Genomic DNA, 19,956 nt, shown 5'->3' with positions numbered 1-19,956 from the left:
TCACTTTCCCTAATAATGCACGTCACTGGGAGGTCATTTGCAGAAAATAAGTATAAAGAATGACGTCGTATATTCGTCATATGATCATACATAATCCAATTTACTCTCGCTTTAAATCCACAGGGACAACATTGTCAATGCTTGTAGGCCGTTTTGCATCATGATAAATTAACATTACAGGTTTTATTATTCATTTTGAACAATATGCTTGTGCTTTATGGCATTAAGATCAACACACCATTAGATGCAAGAAGCCATTGTAAACATGCCCTCTAGAGACAATATTGAATTTAAAATTAATCCATGGAGAATATGGCCCGTTCTGACTTGTCACGCATACTTGTTTGTTGCTCAGAGAGACAACTGCAAAGTCAGCATGTACAAAAACAAACACATCAGATGCAACTAACTCTACAGCGAGCAAGTACGATGGACCCATCGCTCGTGTGGGTTAAAGATGCTGCAGAAAATCCATATTTTCTATGTCAGATCTCATCACAAACACCTTAAAGACACCAACAAACAATGAATTTGCCATATCATTTTATTAACACATGTTGAAAGATCTGACAAAATGCTGGACGTATAATTACAAAAAAAAGTCATGCAAAAGATGTGCCTGAGGTTCTTCTCTATTGCATAGGCTTATATATGACATATTTTTGGCCTTTTTATGCCAATACAGGCTTAAAAGATCATTTTTTCCAGAAGTGTTTTCATGTATTAATATGAATTATTGTAATTTCTAGGGCTTCTAGCCTTTAAAATTCTGAAAGATTTCAGCAGCGTCCAACCAGGACCGGAAGCAGGCCAGGCCTCGGTCTCTGATCTGCTTGCGACCTTTGTCTGTGATCACTTGACCGTTCTCCTTCACGATCACCAGCCGGGGCACGGCTGTGATGTTGTAGCGCTTCTTCAACTCGCTGAGGGGAAAATAAGACAGTAATAATATTATCTTATTATCTCAGCTTCTTTTGAGATTGCATTTAAACTGGAAAACCAAAGCTAAGCATTCAGTGATGCTGTCAAAAGTGAATAATTGCAAAACATTTATTAATTTGTTCATTGTCTGAACTGAGGGTCAACAGGGGGTGCTGGAGCCTATCCCAGCTTTACTATGGGCACCACATGGGGGACACCCTGAATTGGTGGCTAGCCAATCGCAGGGCACAAGGATACAAATAACCATTCACGTTCACAATCATACCTAGGGGCAACAATTGCAAAACAGAAAATGGTGGTCCGGCAACCAAGTGGTTGGTGAGTCAGCCTCACAGTTCTGAGGTCTAGGGTTCGATCCCAAGTCGGTACTCACTGTGGCAAGTTTACATGCTAATTTGATACTCTAAATTGCCCCTAGGTATGAGTATGAGCGTGAATAGTTGTTTGTCTACTTATGCCCTGTGATTGGCTGGACACCGATTCAGGGTGTGTCCCCCACCTTTGGCCTGAAGTCAGCTGGGAAAGGCTCCAGCACCCCCCATGCAGCTCAGAAAATGAATAACAAAGAAGCAAGTTTAGGAATATTTAAGAATCTAGAATAACTAGAGAAAAGTGAATTCTTAATACCACCTTCGTTTGGACCGGGAGATATGATCAATAACATTTGGGCGTCAATCGTCGTCAATGGCAGCCAGTAAAACTAAAAAAGGAGTCAAAACTTTTGTCTTTGGAAGGGGCTATTAGTAATTTTGAGAAAACGATCACTATAATTTGGAAGGTACATTATGAGTAAAGGAAAGGAGCATAACAAGGATTACGAGGCTATCTTGGGTTCAGTGTAAGATTAGGCGAGAGAAGGTGACCCCGTGAGCGTTTTTTTTAGGAAACATTCAAGCAGAATAAAAGCACAATTTGGCACAATTCGTGTTTGTCGTGCGCCTGTTTGGGTACTGACAGTCTGTAGTCGTCCGTCCATGGCAGAGCCAGCCAGTCTCCATGCATGTCATGGAAGTATTCCACCATGTCTTCGGTGGATTTGTCAGACGACACAAAGACCACCTCAAACTGCGCAGGGGGGTCCCCCTCCTCGACCAGCTCAGCGTAGAAGTCGCCCAACACCGGCGTGAAGTCACGGCACGGGGGGCACCATCCCGCCGAGAAGTAGATGCCCACTACCTTGTTTTTCAGTGCCTCCTCGGGGTCCACGAAGTTGCCGTCTTTGTTGAGCAGAATGCGGCCAGCGAATACTTCCACCATGGCTTTTGCCTTTCCTTTTTAGCCACTTACAAACGTAGTTCGCAGTGAAAAAAACAGTTTCGCCGTCATGTTTATCTCTTCATTCGGCTAAACCTTCCTTAATCGCCTTTACACCAATGGGAGTTCGCCGATGGGTGGACGTCAGTGGAGCCACGTGTTTTTGTTTTAGATCGCGAATGCACAAGGCTAGATGTCTTCAGATGAACGCAAAACTAATGGACAACCATTTTGGCACAGAAGACTACTATTACTACTAGCTATTTACAATTTCATTTAACTTCTCAAATATTACTGTGTTTATCTGCTGTATGATATATTCAATCATTCATTAATTTTCTGAACCACTTTATGCTCACTAGGATCACAGGGTGTGCTGGAACCTATCCGAATTGACTTCGTGCACAAGGCTTGAATTGGTGGCCAGCCAATCGCAGGGCATGAGAAGATGGACAACCATTCACGATCCCACACATACCTAGGTTTTTGGAATGTGGGGAGAAACAAGAGTACCCGGAGAAATCCCACATAAGCCCGGGGAGAAAATGCAAAATCCACTCAGGTGGACCCACCTGGATTTGAACCCAGTAGCCCAGAACTGTGAGGCAAACAACCAATGATTTCTAAAAGAAAATCTTGAAAATGATCAGGGTTGCCTAAACTTTTTCTTATGGCAGTAACTTTGAATTTAGACTACAGGATGTACTTTCCATGAATCCTCAGCAGTGTCAAAAGATCTGAATAATGAATTTACTACAAATAAGAAAAGGGAAAATTAAAAATGGAAAATTAATTAAATGAAATGTCAGACCTTCAAATGTAATCACCAAAACAACAAATCAGCTCTAACGTTCATCAACTCAGGAAAATTATCATTGTAATTAATCTTAGAATGTTTTAATGCTTTTTTTCCATGCCTGTTTGGTATGGAGCATGATAATACTGCCCAGAGGAGTTGTTTGTTTGTTTTGTTTGTTTTTGCACTACAAGCGCCTGAGGATTGCCCTCAGATAGCGCTAGAGCTGCCACTGGAACGCGGATTATTTCATCCGGGGGGTAGTCGGAGGTGAGGGGCAGTCAAATGTCTCCGGCTGGATGAAAAACGTAGGGTGCCACGGTCCTTGTTGGCAGCTCTGAGTGGTATTTGTTGGAATTCGCAGGCCGCAGCGAGCGGCCTCTCAGGAGACACCACGTGAAGGTTTCCAACTTTGTCTCCCAGAGGAGTTGTGCCAATTCTTCTATTATCTCTCATCTTTCTTTTTATTATAATCAGTTTTAAAATTAGAAACATATCATAGCTTCCACAAATTGACATAAACTAGAAGAACTCACTTTTAAGTCTTTCACTTATTGCAGTTTAGAGGGGAACTACAATATTTTACTTCTCAAATACCTGGCACATCAAGTCTCTTTTCAGGATTTATATACTTTACATGGGAATATTTTCCTTGTTAAAAAAACTATGATTTCATAAATCTCAAAATGGTAAAAAGAGGTAAAGTATCAGCATTTTTTCACAAATAACTATACAGCTTTCAGAACTAAATCGCTTATGTTCCCTAGTAGCCAATGGAGATGGAAAGGGCCAAGCCTTCCCCCACTTCCTTCCTTCCGTAGCCGTCATTTGCGTCCCGCTTGAAAGTCTAGTGCCGAGCAGGAAGACTGACGGGTCATTTTCAACAGAAACGGCTCACTCTTACCAAGAAGCATTTGAACAATATGACTTCCAACTCTAGTTTATCCAGCATGCGGCGTCTGGTGGAGCAGCTGAGGCTTGAGGCCAGTGTGGAGAGGATCAAGGTAAGGGAAGAGAACCAACATCTTGAAAATACACACTAAGTAAGAAAAAGTAAAGGAAAACTGATTACTGAACAAGGCAAAATTATCACTTTTTTCTTTGATAACTTGACACATTGTAAATCAGAGGTATCAAAACGACAGGCCAACTGCGGCCCCCTGTCCAGTTTTAATTGGCTCCCGGAAAATTATGAAAATATATTTAACATCGCCTGCACAAGAAGCTAAACTAAAGCCTACATTCTGTCACACGTCTTAGTTTTGACACTAGATGGAGCTAGACAATTTAACGGAGCCTCTTCATTAGCAATCCCTGCAACATGTTGAAATCATTTTAGAAAACTAGATGTTCAGTATTTTGGTTTATATAACAACAGATACGGTAATATAAACAAAATTATAGTATATTATTTCCAATGGTGATGTTTAGCGTGTCAACTTTCCAGCTCTGAGGTGCTGGGTTCAAATCCAGGTTGGTCCACCTGTGTGGAGTTTGCATGTTCTCTCCGGGCCTGTGTGGGTTTCCTCTGGGTACTACGTTTTCCTCCCACATTCCAAAATCATGCATGGTAGTAGACTGATTGGACTTTACATTGCCATTTAAATAAAAGCACCTAAATGGATTTTTGTCATAGTTAAATGGCTAGAATTCACATTTAAATTTTAGCCGCTCTAATTATATGTGATATTATATTTACATACCAGGTTTCGGAGGCAGCTGCTGAGCTTCAACAGTTCTGTCTACAGAATGCAGGTAGGGACGCTCTACTGGTGGGCGTTCCTACAGGAAGTAACCCCTTCCGGGAACCACGATCCTGCACAATTGTCTGACGTGCTGCTGTAATATGGGAACAGCGTGCACTGTTGTGTACTGTACCTGAACAGTTTTTTTTTAACTGAATGACATGTCTCCTCTGAATCTTTCCCTTAGCATGCATTGATATTTTACTGTAAGGATTGAAAAAAAAAACGTTGTGCAGAATGTACTAGTTGCTAGGCTGTATTAATGAGACTAATTGTAATTACCCTGAAAGCCTTTACATTTTTTACGCAGAAAAGTCACACTTTGGAGATACATGTTTTTCATTTGACTCCATGAATATTTCATTGGGGATCTTCTGGATTGTGCCCATCAAGGAATAAATATTACGGATAACAGCTCGATAACTGCATTCATAATTGTGGCAATGGTTTGCATTCATTCATTCCTTCATTTATTTCCTGTAATGCCTGTTCTCATATGGGTTGCGGGGGTGCTGGAGCTAATACAAGCAAACTATGTGCAGCAAGCGGTGGACACCCCGAACTTGTTGCTAGCCAAATGCTGGGCCCAAGTAGAAGGACATCCATTCACACTCATATTCATACAATTTAGAGCAAGGGTGTGAGATTTTTTTTAATAAATTGATTAAAAGAACTAAATTGAAAGCCCAGAATATTCAGTTCTTAAAGATCTAAAACAATGTTTATTTTAGCTTTTTTTTTGTATATTTTTAGATTTTAGAAAATGATTTTTGAACTAAAAACACAGAAAATGGATTAAAAAATTACAATTATTGATTTAAAAGGGGAAAATCAGGACATCTAATATACTTATATACTCTTCATATAATTAGATCCTAAAACAGACAGTCTGCACTCATGATTTACTTCCCTGGGCCACACAAAATGATGCGGCGGGCCAGATTTGGCTCCCGGGCCGCCACTTTGACACGTAATCTAGAGTGTTCAACCAGTTTGGGGTTGGGCAGAGATCCTGAAGAAAACCCATGAAGGCCTTGGAAGGACACTCAAACTCCACACAAGAATGTCCGAACATGGGATTGAACACTGGATCTCAAAACAGTGGCAGGTACGTACAAACCACTTTTTCCACCAGGCTATTATTATTTGCATAAATATTTAAAACACACACACACACACACACACACACACACACACACACACACACACACACACACACACACACACACACACACACACACACACACACACACACACACACACACACACACACACACACACACACACACACACACACACACACACACACACACACACACACACACACACACACACACACACACACACACACACACACACAACAACTCCCTGAATCTAATAGAAACTTAAAAGAAGGGATGTCCCCAAGCTATCAAGTGTTAGGCAATTGGGTTGGATCACGTCCTTTTTAGACATATTTACTGAAACCCCACATACTTCCACTCCATACCGAGTGGAAGGTTTGGGAGCGATGGAACAATGAGTTAATAATTTACATGTATTTTCTCTTTAAGAAATGAAAGTGGAAGAATAATGGCTTATATTGATCAGCAGCAAATGCCTTTTACCCTTCACAGTTGGATAGGACAGTTATGAAAGATCTGTGTCGATTCTGCTAAGCAATAAGCACCAAATCGTAGCAGGAAACCAAGGAAATACCCGCTTTTTGTTCAATAGCAACATTAAAATTGACACAAGGATTCAGGCAAGTCCAGCTTAACTACGTCAAACTGCCATAACAAATCGTGAAAAGCAAAAACTTGCAGTACAACTGCATGATTGCCTTCATTAAAAAAAGTTTTATGAGCCCTGCTCAGGTATCAATGAAACTCTGACAAGTTTGTTTGTTTTCACAACGTTGCCTGGATGCAGGCTATTGAAGCGCAGTCAAAATATCACGGTATCGCCGCTTCCTGACGCTCGGGCTAAATAAAACAGTACGAGAGGAAATATGTTCTTCCTGTAAAGGGCTACAAAGAATTTCAAAACAGTAAACTTAAAAAAATTACAGTTTTTTTGTCTCTGAAGGCCGTTTTAACAACAAAAATCAATGGTCCAACTTGAAAACTTTACACTTGTTAAAAAGAGGATTGATTTTAAAATGTTTTAAAGCATTAACTCATTGGTTGCTATTGACTATTGACTGCAAGAAATTCATTTAATTATAAATATTTCACAAATTAATGAATTATTTCATGGACACATCTTGCAGTACTTTATGAATGTATTTTTTAATGAATGAAATCATGAAATAATGAACTAAATCGAGCCCACACCTGCACACCCCAAAGTCAGGCATGTGAACCTCTAAACCACAAGGCGGCCTTAACTATTTCATGATTTAATGAATTAATTTCCTGGACAGATGTTATCCATGGGCCTGCATGGGTTTCTTCTGGGTACTCCGGTTTCCTCCCACATTATAAAAACATGGATGGGAGGCTGATTGGACACACTAAATAGCCCCTAGGTATTGGTGTGAGTGTCCATGAATGTCTGTCTCCTTGTGCCCTGCTCATGAGCCTAACCCAGACAACCGTGGCAGGAGATGCAAAAAAACCTTAATTGGTTGGCAGCCAATCGCAGGGTACAATGAAAAAACAACACTCATAATCATACTGCCACCATGTGGGAATCGAACCCGGACTGCCCGCTTCAAAGTCAGGCGGAAGAGCCACTTTACCATCTGGTGGCACTTCAAGAATTCATGAATTGATTAAATCATGCAATAATTAAATACATCATGGAATCATTAGTAATTAAAATGTTCTGATAACATGTTTATTTCAAGTTTTTTATAAATTACTGACACATTTAATTTCACTTACGTAATTATTTAAAGGTATATTTATTTATTTTGGTCCTCCATATTTGGGCGGCTTCTAAATATCCATCAAAAAATAAGTCCACCTGCCACTCTATTCTCAAAAATCAAGCTTTCCTTTCCATGAATGCATTCTGTTTTTAAGGTGTGGTGTGTGAAATAGAGTGGGAGTGTCCGGTTTCAGTTGCCGCCCCTTTTTCTGGCTCGAATCACACACAGCTTGAGTGCAACACACACTCAAGCAAGTGAACACCGGCCTGCTTGTCTTCCAAGGCCACGTTTTACCTCAATGAGGACCATCGCAAGCCACAGGGCAACATTTTGTCCTTCCTCGGAATTTGTAAGGCGTGGGTCGAGGTTTCATGCAACCCGTGACCAATTTGGCTCAAGGAAGGACGCCATGGCCAATTTGTATGGACGCTATCTTGGATTACTAACAGGTACATGCTAATGTACTTACATTCCAGCAATGAATTCCATTCTTTGGTAATGTATTCACTTGGATAGTCAATACACATACAAACACATGCGAGTACACATTCATAGATTAATGTCCAAACTATTCCAGAGGGCTTACTGTTAGGGGACTGATTGTTATTCATGACTCAGCTGGATAACAGAATACAACAGGTGCAATGTCATAAATGGTGAAATGAGACTGTGCGTATGTGTTCTACCTGCAGTATTGGCGTTGGGCCAAGGATCCCTGGCCAGTTGGAACACCACCCATGAGACCGTCAATAAGACTGAATCCCTATGCAGTTACCGTGGCAACGGAGACAATTGCTCAGGTAGATTAGCTGGGGATGTGAAATAATGAATAGGATACGGTTTGTATATGAGTATGTATCTCACACAAGGGAGTACATCCCTCTCCTTTCTGTATATTTTAAAATTATACACTGAAAAAATGACACTGATACGATCTAAAGTAGTAACTGTCAAACGTGGATAAGAACAGAAATGTAATCCTTCAAAATAACTCAAAACATAGCATTGAATATGTGAAATGAGGCCAACAAAAGTGAGTAAATGAAATGAGAATCTTAGAATTGGGTCCACAATATCAATATTTTGTCTAGCCACCATTAGTTTCATGCACCGCCTTAACCCTCTTAAACATAGAGTTCACCCGAGCTTCACAAGATGCCGCTGGAAACCCCATGATGACATCACATGATGTTAGAGACCTTGCCCTTTCATTTGAGGATTCCCCACAGATGCTCAATAGGGTTTACATCTGGGGACAGGCTTTACCAGTCCATCATCTTTACCCTTAACTTCTTTAGAAAAGCAATGGTTATCTTGGAGGCGCGTTTGGGGTTGTTATCATGTTAGAGTATTGCTTCAGAGCTCAGTTTACGGCGCGAGGGGATCATGCTCTGCTTTAGTATGCCACAGTACATGTTGGCATTCATTGTTCCATCGATGAACTGTAGTTCTCATGATAGACTGTAGGCAAGACTCACTTGACTTTGTGTTTTTCACACATGCTTGACAACATCAGAACCAAATAGGTTTATTTTGGTTTCATCAGATCCCAGAACATGATTTCAATGATCTATATACCTAGTCTGCTTTCCTTCAGAAACCCTTTTGACCTTGTGCATGGTTTTTGCAAAATGCTTTTTCCTTGTACAACAACCAGGTAGACCAATTGAATGTAGCCTGAGGCGTATGGTCTTAGCACTGACAGATTGACCCCCACCCCTTCAACCCCTGCAGCAATGCCTGCAGCACTCATATTATTAATTTTTTTTGTGGCTCCAGACATTTTTTTTGTTCTTTTTTTGTCCAGTGTGACTCTTTCAACATTTTGGGTCTGCTGACCCTTGGCCTAGGCCATCTTTATGTAGAATAATTTGAATTTGCCCTACATCCTGACTCCTGATTGGTTGAAACTAGAGAAAGATTTGGAAAAATGAAATGTATTTATCATATGCGTACCCTGCGAACATGTTTTATGTACATGGAATTTTACATTACGCTAAATGGTAACCTCAGTCTCGGTCTGCAGAAAGTCCTCCCACCTTGTGGACTTCCTGTGTGTGGCTCCAGTTTTTTAACTAGGTTTACAATGTCTTGTGTGTCTTGTCTATGTCTTGCTACTGCAACCAAGAAATTTCCCGAATACGGGATGCAATAAAGTTCTAATCTAATGAAATTTGGGCATGATTCTCACGTCATATAGCATAACCAAACAATACAAAATTTGGAAAGGTGGATTCGTAAAGCCCATTGTGATTTAAAATGTCAATTAACCCAACTGATTCCTAACAAAGACCAAATTAAAATGTGAGACAAATTCATGCTTAAAACTACCAACTTGAATAATAACGGCTAGGTTATCTTTTTCATTGACAGCCACGAATGTCCGAGCTTTTTAACCTAGCAGTTCAAATAGACTACCTGTCGATCACCGCCAATGGCTGTGAAGGAGTTAAGTTTTCAAACGTGTGTCTCATTGATGTAAGCGTGTTGGTTTACAAGCCACCTTCCAAAGTTAATCTTATGGAAAAGTGTCATAAAGATAGCAACCTAACAGAAGAAATGGCATATGTCCACATTCCGACCTGTGGACAAGTTTAAATAAACAAACGACATGTGTGTGTGCTTACTCATTCTTTAACAACTGCATACTTTTCAGTGGACTAATTCACCCCCACCTCCGGATCAGATTGCAATCTATTTATAACAGAAGTTGAGCTTTCATGTAAAAGTGCCCAGATGACCAACCATTTGGTAGAGGCAGAGGTGACAAACGTACTCACACTCTCTAACTAATTTGAAATGGCTCATTCCCGAAATAGACGACACTTTACGTCCTAGTGTAGAGAGTCCAAAATATTCTTACACTTGTGAAACAAACTTTGCAGAACCAAGCCAAAATTTCCAGCAACAGCAAGAAGTAATGGAAAATCACAGCCAAGCTGGTTCTATTCATGTGTAGCAGTTGAAATAGATTCGATTTATATAAATGTCAATGGCAATTGTTGCAGGCTGCATTTTACACACCTCTGTGACTATTAGACAACCAATCGAATTCTCTTCTTTTCGCTGATTCTTTTGCCAATTAATTCATTAAAATGAAGCACTGGATTTTTTTCTATTCTCACATCAATATTGATTTGTTTAGTTCTCACTGCTTCCTCTGCTTTCATTGAATCAATCAATGAAACATATCAAACAAAATAATCTCAATTATTTTCATTTTTGTCCCACCAAATGAAAAACGGTATTTTTTTCACTAAAATTCTACCCTCGAACGAACTCTGACAGCGAGCGTGCCACTGCTATCCACCAAGTCGATGCACAAAGATACTTTATGTTCTACTCCAGCAAAAAGTACATTTCTTATATCACAAGCTCCCAGGTAGTGCTTTGCGCCCCCCTAGGGGGGCCCAGCCCACTATTTGAAAAGTACTGGCTTGACTTAACAAATAATATTTGCTCATTTTCAGTACCTACCCTGGACACTGGACAGTGGAATGGACACTTTACCAAATGTCCACAAGAGCTCCACCACTACTGCGTCCATGGGCAGTGTCGCTTCGTTCAAGATCAAAAAACGCCGTCGTGCAGGTGAGTGATAGGAAACATGCCATGGCCTCTTTTTATATCACTCTGTGACAGTATAGACATAAACTATCTCTTTCACTTGGTCTATATATTTTATATAGTGTATATACTATTTACTAGTGTATATATAGTGTATATACTTTTTCATTTTCATTTTTTTCATATACAGTCATACTTCTACTTACGAATGACTCCAGGTACGAAATTTTCAGGTGACAAAAGCTTTTTATATGCAAATGAGTGCCTCGATATTAAAAAAATATCCAAGTTACAAAATCCCACCGAAAGTAAATGTATTTCCTTATTCGTTTTTTCATTTTGAAAAGTATCGCAGATGCATTGATTCTCACTTTAGAACCTCGATACACTCTACTGGGCTCTCATTGGCTGTCACACAACAACCACTATCCATGTTTCAAGATTCTCTCCTATGCACTCTTGACCGCCGTTCGTCATCACAGAGTTCTGGCAGTGTTTTTGTTGTTGATTTTTGTTGCTTCCGTTTTTATCGTCATGCCTCCCAAGAAAATTGCCAGTGCGAATGAAAATAAGTGGTCCGTGAGGAGGACAATGACGAGTTTTTCGAGGGGCATAAAAACAAACTCTCTAGGGATAATGGAATATTCGGAAATACAGGACGATGACGAGGAAGCAATGAGCATACCAGCAGCAAAAATCAAAGAAATGCTGGAGAAACTTTACGAACTCTCTGCGTTTGTACAAAAAAAACGCATCCAGAAAAACTGTTCACGAGTCGTGCTGTCGCCCACTTTGACGACATTTGTCTGTTGTATTATAGAACCATTTTTAAAAGTCGTCAAAGGGGAACATCTTTGGATAGTTTTTCATTTTTTTTCCCCAAAAACGTTCATCAACCAGCACTGCAGAAGGGCAAGTTAAATCCAAAACAGGTAAGAACCAATAGCGACTAATAAAATGGGCAGAAAATTGAAATTCCAAAGAAATCATAAAACTTTAATGTTTGTTGTTGATTCATGTTGTTAATGTTGTTGTTTGAATTCCTTATGAGATGTGTGTTAGTTTCCTCTTGTATCCCTTCATTTCAATTTTGTATGCTTGTTATTCATTTTGAGACATTAATAAATCATTTTCTTATGCTGTTCTCTCATTTTTCTGCGTTTCTCACATCTTTCATACAAAATTGGGACACTGATCAATTTCAATGTGTTTAGTTGGTAGTTGTGTGAGGACTGTGGAACTCAATATACACACTTTTAATTGTATTTGAACAAATAACTGAATTGAAACATGTCTATCCATTAGATAATGTAATGTACTATATTTTTTTAAGAGTCAGGATCTCTGGGTTACATGAGTCTCTGGATTTTTGTAACTATCTCGATAGTACCATTACCCATTGTGTACACATGCTTATCACTGGGTGTCGATTGAAGTTTTGTATGAGATGTTGTTCCTAGTAATAAACCAAAGGGTTTTGCTCTCCTCAGGTGTGAGCACGGTTTCATCGGTTCCAGATGCGAGTACGTGGACCTGGACTGGCTGAGAGGAGAAAGACGGCAGATGATCATCATCTGTGTCATCGCCGTTTTGGTGGTCCTAATTCTTCTCATCGTATTCCTTTTCATCTGTTTGCAGTGAGTCACCGATAGGTCATTTTCTTTCATCTCTTATTGGGCAGATGTCTAATTAGCAGTTTCGGTTGATATCGTTCATAAGCAATCCCTTTGGGAAATCGAAACTGCCCCCTCTACATCATTCTTGGATTTTACACTGCTTTAGATTTGTTTGATTACCCTTTGCTGGTTAGCTTGGTAGCACCATTGCATATTCACATGAGCAAAATACTTCAAGTGACTTTGAATAGCTATTTGCACATAACTGTTCAGGTGGCTGTTCTTAATTCTCAAAACCTTTTAAGCATCTAGAAAAAGATCAGGATTTTCAGTGTACACATATTTTACTTTTCTCTACATATATTTTTGAAGAACAATTGCCCTTAACTTGAGAGACAGGTTCCACTTCATACAGTTGCTGAGGTTTAGGAACTAGGTTTAGCCTTACTGTTTGAAACTTAATGTTAGGTGTTAGGGACAAGAATTACCCTGAAGATTTATGTTTGTGGGTTAGAGAGTCTAATTTTACAGATAAAGTGTCAGTAAAAAGAGAAAGTCCACCAAAGACTGGTTTAGTGTTAAATTGAAGGTTTGGGTTCTCACACCAACCAAATTTACCTAACATTAGTGTGCGGTTAGTCATTTTTTGGCTTTTGTCTTTGATATGAAACATTAGAATGTGGTGTCATTCTTGAAATTCGCAGGTTCAGAGTTTGCCGAAAGAAGACACAGCGGAGGGAGGAGCCAATGAATGGGACAGAGAAACTGCATATGATGGATACCATGGCACATCATGTCACGCCAGAATCAGGAGAGCCTCTACATAACAATGACGTATGAAGAGAGCTTTTAAGCATGTCCAACTATCTTGGAAAAGTTGGGATGTTGTCCTGTTGGATGTACGGCAGTAGAGGTTCATCCCTCTGGATTGGGCAGTCCATTCACACAGGGACTTTTTTGTACGAGATGGAGGATATCCAACAAGAACCTCAAGGAAGCATTGGTTGGACCTTGTGCGAGAGAATTAAGAAGATACCTTGTGGATTTATGATCGAGACAAACCGGAGATTATCGTTGGTGGAATATATCGTACTTGTTGAAGAGCTACGGCCTGTTGGAAATTATCAACTGTGGACTCAAATATGGATTTTCTTACTATAAATAAAATTATTTATGTGGTCCTCAGATTTTCCTTTAGAAATGTTATATTATTGTAGCCCATAGTTCATAATTGGAAAACAAAGTAATTTTATAATCTAGATTTTACTTGTATTTTTTTTCATATACAAAATAGCAGCATGCGTGTGATTCATATCAATATATAATATATATCAGAGACAAAACACATATTGGTTCATTACCACCACCAGTGGTATCCTGTGACCATTGACCTAAATCTAAGTGACCTGTGTGTCTCCACCGTGTTGTGGAATGCTGAGTGCCTATAAAAGGGGTGTGTCTGTTTCAGCGCCGATAAAACAGATACAAAGCCCAGTATTACTTTACATATACACACTCAGACACAGTCAAGTGTTAATCATAAAAAGAAACTCTTTGAAATGAAAGCGCTGAAGAGATTAATACAAAGTTGTCTCACTGCGGTGCCCAAGGAAGTGCTCAGCTGTTGTGTGCAACAGCTGCCATCTGAGTCTGTTTAACAGTGAACTGCTGTTTGTGGAAAGGGGCAAGCCAGCAGATGAGTGGTTAAAGGGCCGGCCTAACAGTTCTGGGGTCCAGTGTTCAAATGCAAGTCGATCCACCTGTGTGGCGTTTGCACGGGTTTCTTCCAGGTACTCAGGTATCCTCCGACATTCAAAAGACATGCTTGGCAGGCTTTTTCGACACTCTAAATTGCCATTGAATGAAGAAAATGAATGCATTTCTCTGGAAAATATATATAATTAATTCATTCGTTTTCTAAACAGCCTATCCTTATAAGGGTAGGGAGGGGTGTTGGAGCGTATCCCAGCAAACCACAGGCATCTGACGGTTCAGAAAAATAATGAATGAAGAAAAAAAAAGATTTTCTGTGGAAAACCTATAATTCATTCATTCATTTTCTGAACCGCTTATCCTCACGAGGGTCGCGGGGGTGCTGTAGCATATCCCAGCTAAGTACGGGCGCCAGGCAGGGGACACCCTGAATTAGTGCCCTGGCAATCGCATGGCACAAGGAGACTGACAATGATTCACCCTCAGCCTCCCTTGCATGTTTGTAGGATGTGGGAAGAAACCGGGGTATCAAGAGAAACCCCATGCAAGCCCGGGTAGCTTTTTGGCCATTTTCAGGTTACATCCTGTTGGTGTTGGGGCATTTTAAGGTTCCTTCTTAACTGTTTGGCTGCCATTTATAATGCAGTTTTGACTGCAAAAGGCAAAAGAACAAATGTATGACTGCAGATAAGAAATTGAGCAAAGTCCAATAGTGCAGGCACTCATTCATTGAACTCACAAATTTCGACTTTTACAGCAACCATGTTGAAAATAAATGTTAATTATGTATTTTTCTGATCTACAAAGACAGGCAAAACAACACTGTGGGCCGCTTTCAGACCGCAGGCCATATATTTGGGACCCAGAATACACTCATGAGAGAAGCAACGCTGAAATATAACCCCAGTGATTTCACGAAAATAGGGGGAAATTAATTTGTGGTGCCTTGAAATGTGACTGAATTGACTCGTGTAGTATATATAAACTGTTATACAGATGATTTTTTTCACCCGGTTGACTTTGAGTACAGGCTTGTGATCATTCCCAAGCACCACAGAGTGGTGCTAAGTGAACTCACTTCATAAGAAGTATACGTAATTCCCAATTATGAATTCCTCCCAAAAGTCTCTTCAATCTATATATCAAACTCAATATTAAAGAAAGAGAACTGTTGTGTTTATTTTGTAACAACACAACAGTCTATTCTTTATTTTTGCTGGCTTAATGCGAATCAGACCCAACGTCATGGGGCTATAACCAGTCCCTAACGGTTCACTTATGGATGAGACAAGCTGGAGTCGAAGAGCGTTGGCAAAATGCAAAAAAATACAATAACACAAGAGTTTCTCTCTCGATTCTTGTCAGCTTGTTTACAACAGCACTCATCTGTCTGGAGAGTACAGCACTTTTCTGTCTGGAGAGTACAGTACTTTTCTGTCTGGAGAGTTCAGCACTTTTCTGTCTGGAGAGTGAAGTTAAACTTATGAATTTACAATTTACAAGACACCAAAAAATTTAGTTTGCCAAAGTTCCTATTTTTCTTCTCAACCATCGAGCCTATCCCAGCTGACCCGGTGGAGCGAGTGGTTAGCATCTCAGCCTGACAGCACTGGGATCCTGAGTTTGAATCCAGGTCATCTGTGTGGAGTTTGCACGTTCTCCTGGGCTTGCGTGGGTTTCCACCGGGTACTCTGGTTTCCTCCCACATTCCAAAAAACATGCACGGTAGGCTGATCGGACACTCTAAATTGCCCCTAGGTATGGTTATCCTTTGTCTCCTTGTGCCCTGCGATTGGCTGGCCACCGATTCAGGGTGTCCCCCGCCTGTGGCCCGGAGACAGCTGGGATAGGCTCCAGCACCCCCTGTGACCCTAATGAGTTTAAAGGGTTCAGAAAATGAGACGAGAAATGAAACAATTTGTTTTAAGTTTACATTCATCCACTAACGTAATGTAGTGAGACGGAAATCAATGCTCATCACCTTCTTCTCACCAGTGCACGCTTTTAAGTAGAGATGTTTCCATTGGTTCTCTTTTCATTACGTGACTTAAGTGATGTGACGGGGTCTATATTAACTCCCTGGGAGCCTGATTTCTGACTTTAGCTGCGAGGAGATCAATCACAACAACAGGACTAGCCCAAGTTGTTTTTGTTTTTGTTGTTTGGGGGGGATCTCTCCGTCGACGTGTTGGGCGCCCCCATGTCCGGGGAGTTGTCAGAGGAGGGGTCGGCGTGGAGTGCCAACGACACCACGGCCAACCGCTCCACGTGCGCCCCGCACCTGCACCTGCGCACGGGCGACTGCGCGTCCGAGCCGGGCTTGGACGGCGCCGCGGCTGTGCGCATCGTCATCTCGGCCGTCTACTCGCTAGTGTGCGTGCTGGGCCTGGCGGGCAACTTGCTGGTGCTCTACTTGATGAAGAGCAAACGCGCTTGGAATAAGTCATCCATCAACCTGTTCGTCACGGGCTTGGCTCTGACCGACTTCCAATTCGTGCTGACGCTGCCCTTCTGGGCGGTGGAGAACGCGCTGGACTTTACGTGGCTCTTCGGACGCGCAATGTGCAAAGCCGTGTCCTTCGTGACGGCTATGAACATGTACGCCAGCGTTTTCTTCCTCACCGCCATGAGCGTGGCGCGCTACGGGTCCCTGGCGTCGGCGCTCCACGGTCGGCGTCGACGCCGCCTTCCGCTGGACCGGCTTCGGCTCCGAGTCCAGCTTCGGCGCTGCGGGACGGCCCCCTTGGTCGCCGCCTCCATCTGGGTGGTGGCGGCGTGCGCCGCCTTGCCGCACGCAGTCTTCTCCACCACCGTGCGCGTTTCGGGCGAGGAGGACTTGTGCTTGGTGAAATTCCCCGACAGCGAGGGCACCAGCGCGCAATTATGGCTGGGGCTCTACCACTCGCAGAAGGTCCTCCTGGGCTTCGTGGCGCCCCTTGGCATCATCTCGGCTTGCTATTTACTGCTTTTACGTTTCGTGGCAGCCAACAACGACGCTGCCGCCAACTCGTCGAGCGCCAAGCGGCGCGCCAAGCTGACCAAGTCGGTCACCATCGTGGTGCTCTCCTTCTTCTTGTGCTGGCTGCCCAATCAGGCGCTGACGGTCTGGGGCATCCTCATCAAGCTCAACGTAGTGCATTTCACCTACGAGTACTACACCACGCAGGTGTACGTATTCCCCGTGTCCGTGTGCTTGGCGCACTCCAACAGCTGCCTCAACCCAGTTCTCTACTGCCTGATGCGCCGCGAATTCCGCAAGGCGCTCAAAAAACTCTTTCGGAGAATCGCCTCGCCCGCACTCACCACTCTCATCAGACCCCTCACCGGGACCACCAAGCCCGAGGCAGACGAACGGGGAAACGGTCAGCATGCAGCGGCGGCAGTGATGGTTCCCCCGGGAGGACCACCAAGGGAGGCCGAGGGGGTGCACTTCTATCCTCCGGGGGCGGTCATGTAAAGTAGGAGACCATACACGCGCCCGGCTTCTGTTAAATATCTTTTGCTTAAAAAAAAAAAAGAGTTTCATCAGTGGTCCCCAACCACCGGTCGGTGTACCGGTATAGGTCACTGTCACAGTAGCAATAGGGTGAGAATACAGACACAGAAAAAGACATTTTAGACATAAATAAATAGGTAATAAATAAGTTAATAAATAAATAAGCGTGTTGCTGATATATACATAAATGCACATATATACAAACATTATGTATGTACATATACATACATACACATAGATGCACATCTGCATATGGCTGTCTTAAATAATTAATTAACCCTAATAACAATAATAGTAATAATAATGAAATACGATTATTAATAATAATGATGATAATAATAAATAATATTTGATTTTATGCTTGGGACTCTTCTTTTTGGCCCTCGTCGTAATTTGGTGCCATAATAACGATAGACATCAAATTATTTTAAACCTTGAGGACTCACTGTAAGTACTCATGATTCAGTTCCATTGACGGCGCTTAATGTTTTTCATTTCAATATTGACTAAGAGATTTGGCAGTGATTCACAAATAGATTTGAAGTACAGTACCGTCGATGACGGCCAATGAATAGAAATAGGTCTCTATAAAGGTTTAAGATCTTAAAACAAGAATTTATGCATGATTGGAGAGTGAGGGCTTTCTTCTACTGTCCAATTTGTAGCCTACAGGCAACATAGGCATCAATAAGTTCATGTGCCTCGCACACATGACCTCTTGTGGCAATAAATCAGTAAAACCGGTTCTTATGATCGATAGATATTGGCCCATGCTACAACATTAGTAACTTTCAAGACAATTGGTTCACAAACGACTTTGGAGTAGGACTAAAAAAACACCATAAGAACTAGCAAATAATTAAATTAAAGTAAATGCTTTGAAGTTAGGTTTGAACATGACATTTTGTGACCAAGCTCAGTGTCATGAGCATATATCATTTTTTTCTTGAGACTCAGCATTCATAATTCCTACATACTTTACTTTAGATGTGTGAAGATGTTAAAGAATACATAAATTGTGAATGAACAACTAAAAAAACTAAATTAACATATTTTTGTGATACCTTTGTGTTAGATTCCAATGACAACTTTGTTCCATTTCATTTGTTACCGCTGAGTTTGGAGAGTGTTCATTATGTATTTTTAAATGAAATAAATCAAGACTTGGCTCCTTTGTTTATCTGATTGCTTTTTAATTAACTTGCATGAGCACTCTTGAATTTGAAAGTAAAGCTTACGGCTAAGTAAGTAGATAAAAAGTAGGGACTGGGTGTGTTGTTGATTTGATGTCCAACCAATCGCAGGACACAAGGAGACTCACAACAATTCACACTCACCTAGGAGGAAACCGGAGTACCCGAAGAAAACCCAAGCAAGCCGGCCAGGGAACATGCAAACTCCACACAGAAAGGTTCAAACTTGGGATCGAACCCTCAATCTCAGAAATGTGAAGCCAAAATAATTTTCTACAATTCAAAAACTATATTCAGCATATTAAATTTCATACCCTTACAGTAAACCAACCCCAATAACGTAACACCTTCCTAAGCGATGAATAAAAAGGAGACACTTGAAAAGCAATGATAAAGCATATTTATTTATTAACACAATATAGTCTTTATTCAAATCTTACACATAGTGCTATGGTACTTTGCTCACGAAAACCATTACCTCGCCTCATGGCGGTACAACGATTATCGATACATGGATCAGGAAACCATTATATGATATTGGACATGTATGGGCAAAAAATTAGCAATTTCTCTGGCATGTCATTTCCGGCTGATTTCAAGTCACTTCTTGTTGAACATTTATATTTATTTCTTGGTGGACATTTATGCATCAGCTTTTGAATATTGTAGGTAATTTCAGGGTCACTTTCTGTTAATGTTGGGGCATTTACGGGCTACTTCCTGTTGATTTTGCTTCAAAGAAAAGGAAGTGGCCAACAAATGAGACAGGGAGTTACTAAA

General features: G+C 41.2%; 5 protein-coding genes across 5 annotated transcripts in view; 3 read left to right on the top strand and 2 right to left on the bottom strand.

The window, feature by feature from the left end:
* Window positions 1-526: 526 nt before the first annotated feature.
* On the bottom strand, window positions 527-2,355 carry nxnl2 (nucleoredoxin like 2). The gene is made up of 2 exons (XM_077737352.1): window positions 1,898-2,355; window positions 527-923 (listed from the first exon to the last, which is right to left on the bottom strand). Exons 1-2 carry the CDS (start codon window positions 2,197-2,199, stop codon window positions 755-757), a joined length of 471 nt encoding a protein of 156 aa, XP_077593478.1. The 5' UTR covers window positions 2,200-2,355; the 3' UTR covers window positions 527-754.
* A 1,464-nt stretch (window positions 2,356-3,819) lies between these two features.
* gng10 (guanine nucleotide binding protein (G protein), gamma 10) lies at window positions 3,820-4,894 on the top strand. The gene is made up of 2 exons (XM_077737454.1): window positions 3,820-3,996; window positions 4,699-4,894. The coding sequence occupies exons 1-2, from the start codon at window positions 3,916-3,918 to the stop codon at window positions 4,822-4,824; spliced, it is 207 nt and encodes a 68-aa protein (XP_077593580.1). The 5' UTR covers window positions 3,820-3,915; the 3' UTR covers window positions 4,825-4,894.
* Window positions 4,895-7,788: 2,894 nt separating this feature from the next.
* Window positions 7,789-13,959, top strand: btc (betacellulin, epidermal growth factor family member). The gene is made up of 5 exons (XM_077737577.1): window positions 7,789-8,040; window positions 8,284-8,391; window positions 11,062-11,182; window positions 12,649-12,795; window positions 13,479-13,959. The coding sequence occupies exons 1-5, from the start codon at window positions 7,890-7,892 to the stop codon at window positions 13,612-13,614; spliced, it is 663 nt and encodes a 220-aa protein (XP_077593703.1). The 5' UTR covers window positions 7,789-7,889; the 3' UTR covers window positions 13,615-13,959.
* Window positions 13,960-16,619: 2,660 nt separating this feature from the next.
* Window positions 16,620-19,033, top strand: rxfp3 (relaxin family peptide receptor 3). Its single transcript, XM_077737447.1, has one exon. The coding sequence runs from the start codon at window positions 16,688-16,690 to the stop codon at window positions 17,942-17,944; it is 1,257 nt and encodes a 418-aa protein (XP_077593573.1). The 5' UTR covers window positions 16,620-16,687; the 3' UTR covers window positions 17,945-19,033.
* Window positions 19,034-19,627: 594 nt separating this feature from the next.
* slc45a2 (solute carrier family 45 member 2) overlaps window positions 19,628-19,956 on the bottom strand; it is an 11,971-nt gene continuing 11,642 nt past the window's right edge. The window contains exon 7 of the mRNA XM_077737270.1: window positions 19,628-19,956. This exon is cut by the window's right edge and continues 706 nt beyond it. The gene's annotated coding sequence lies outside the window, so the exon portion shown is untranslated.

This window comes from Stigmatopora nigra, chromosome 17 (genome assembly GCF_051989575.1).
Source record: "Stigmatopora nigra isolate UIUO_SnigA chromosome 17, RoL_Snig_1.1, whole genome shotgun sequence".
Classification (NCBI taxonomy): domain Eukaryota; kingdom Metazoa; phylum Chordata; class Actinopteri; order Syngnathiformes; family Syngnathidae; genus Stigmatopora; species Stigmatopora nigra.
Note: the sequence above shows the minus strand (reverse complement) of the source record. Positions and strands in the feature narration are given on the sequence as shown.

What these genes read in the sequence shown, in the direction of transcription:
- btc (XM_077737577.1), top strand. Translation starts at nt 7,890, where the DNA reads ATGAGGACCATCGCAAGCCACAGGGCAACATTTTGTCCTTCCTCGGAA. An exon ending in CTATCTTGGATTACTAACAG is followed by an intron (nt 8,041 to 8,283) that starts GTACATGCTAAT and finishes TTCTACCTGCAG; the next exon opens with TATTGGCGTTGGGCCAAGGA. An exon ending in CAAAAAACGCCGTCGTGCAG is followed by an intron (nt 11,183 to 12,648) that starts GTGAGTGATAGG and finishes TGCTCTCCTCAG; the next exon opens with GTGTGAGCACGGTTTCATCG.
- rxfp3 (XM_077737447.1), top strand. Translation starts at nt 16,688, where the DNA reads ATGTCCGGGGAGTTGTCAGAGGAGGGGTCGGCGTGGAGTGCCAACGAC.
- gng10 (XM_077737454.1), top strand. Translation starts at nt 3,916, where the DNA reads ATGACTTCCAACTCTAGTTTATCCAGCATGCGGCGTCTGGTGGAGCAG. An exon ending in CCAGTGTGGAGAGGATCAAG is followed by an intron (nt 3,997 to 4,698) that starts GTAAGGGAAGAG and finishes TTTACATACCAG; the next exon opens with GTTTCGGAGGCAGCTGCTGA.
- nxnl2 (XM_077737352.1), bottom strand. Translation starts at nt 2,199, where the DNA reads ATGGTGGAAGTATTCGCTGGCCGCATTCTGCTCAACAAAGACGGCAAC. An exon ending in TGGACGGACGACTACAGACT is followed by an intron (nt 924 to 1,897) that starts GTCAGTACCCAA and finishes TTTTCCCCTCAG; the next exon opens with CGAGTTGAAGAAGCGCTACA.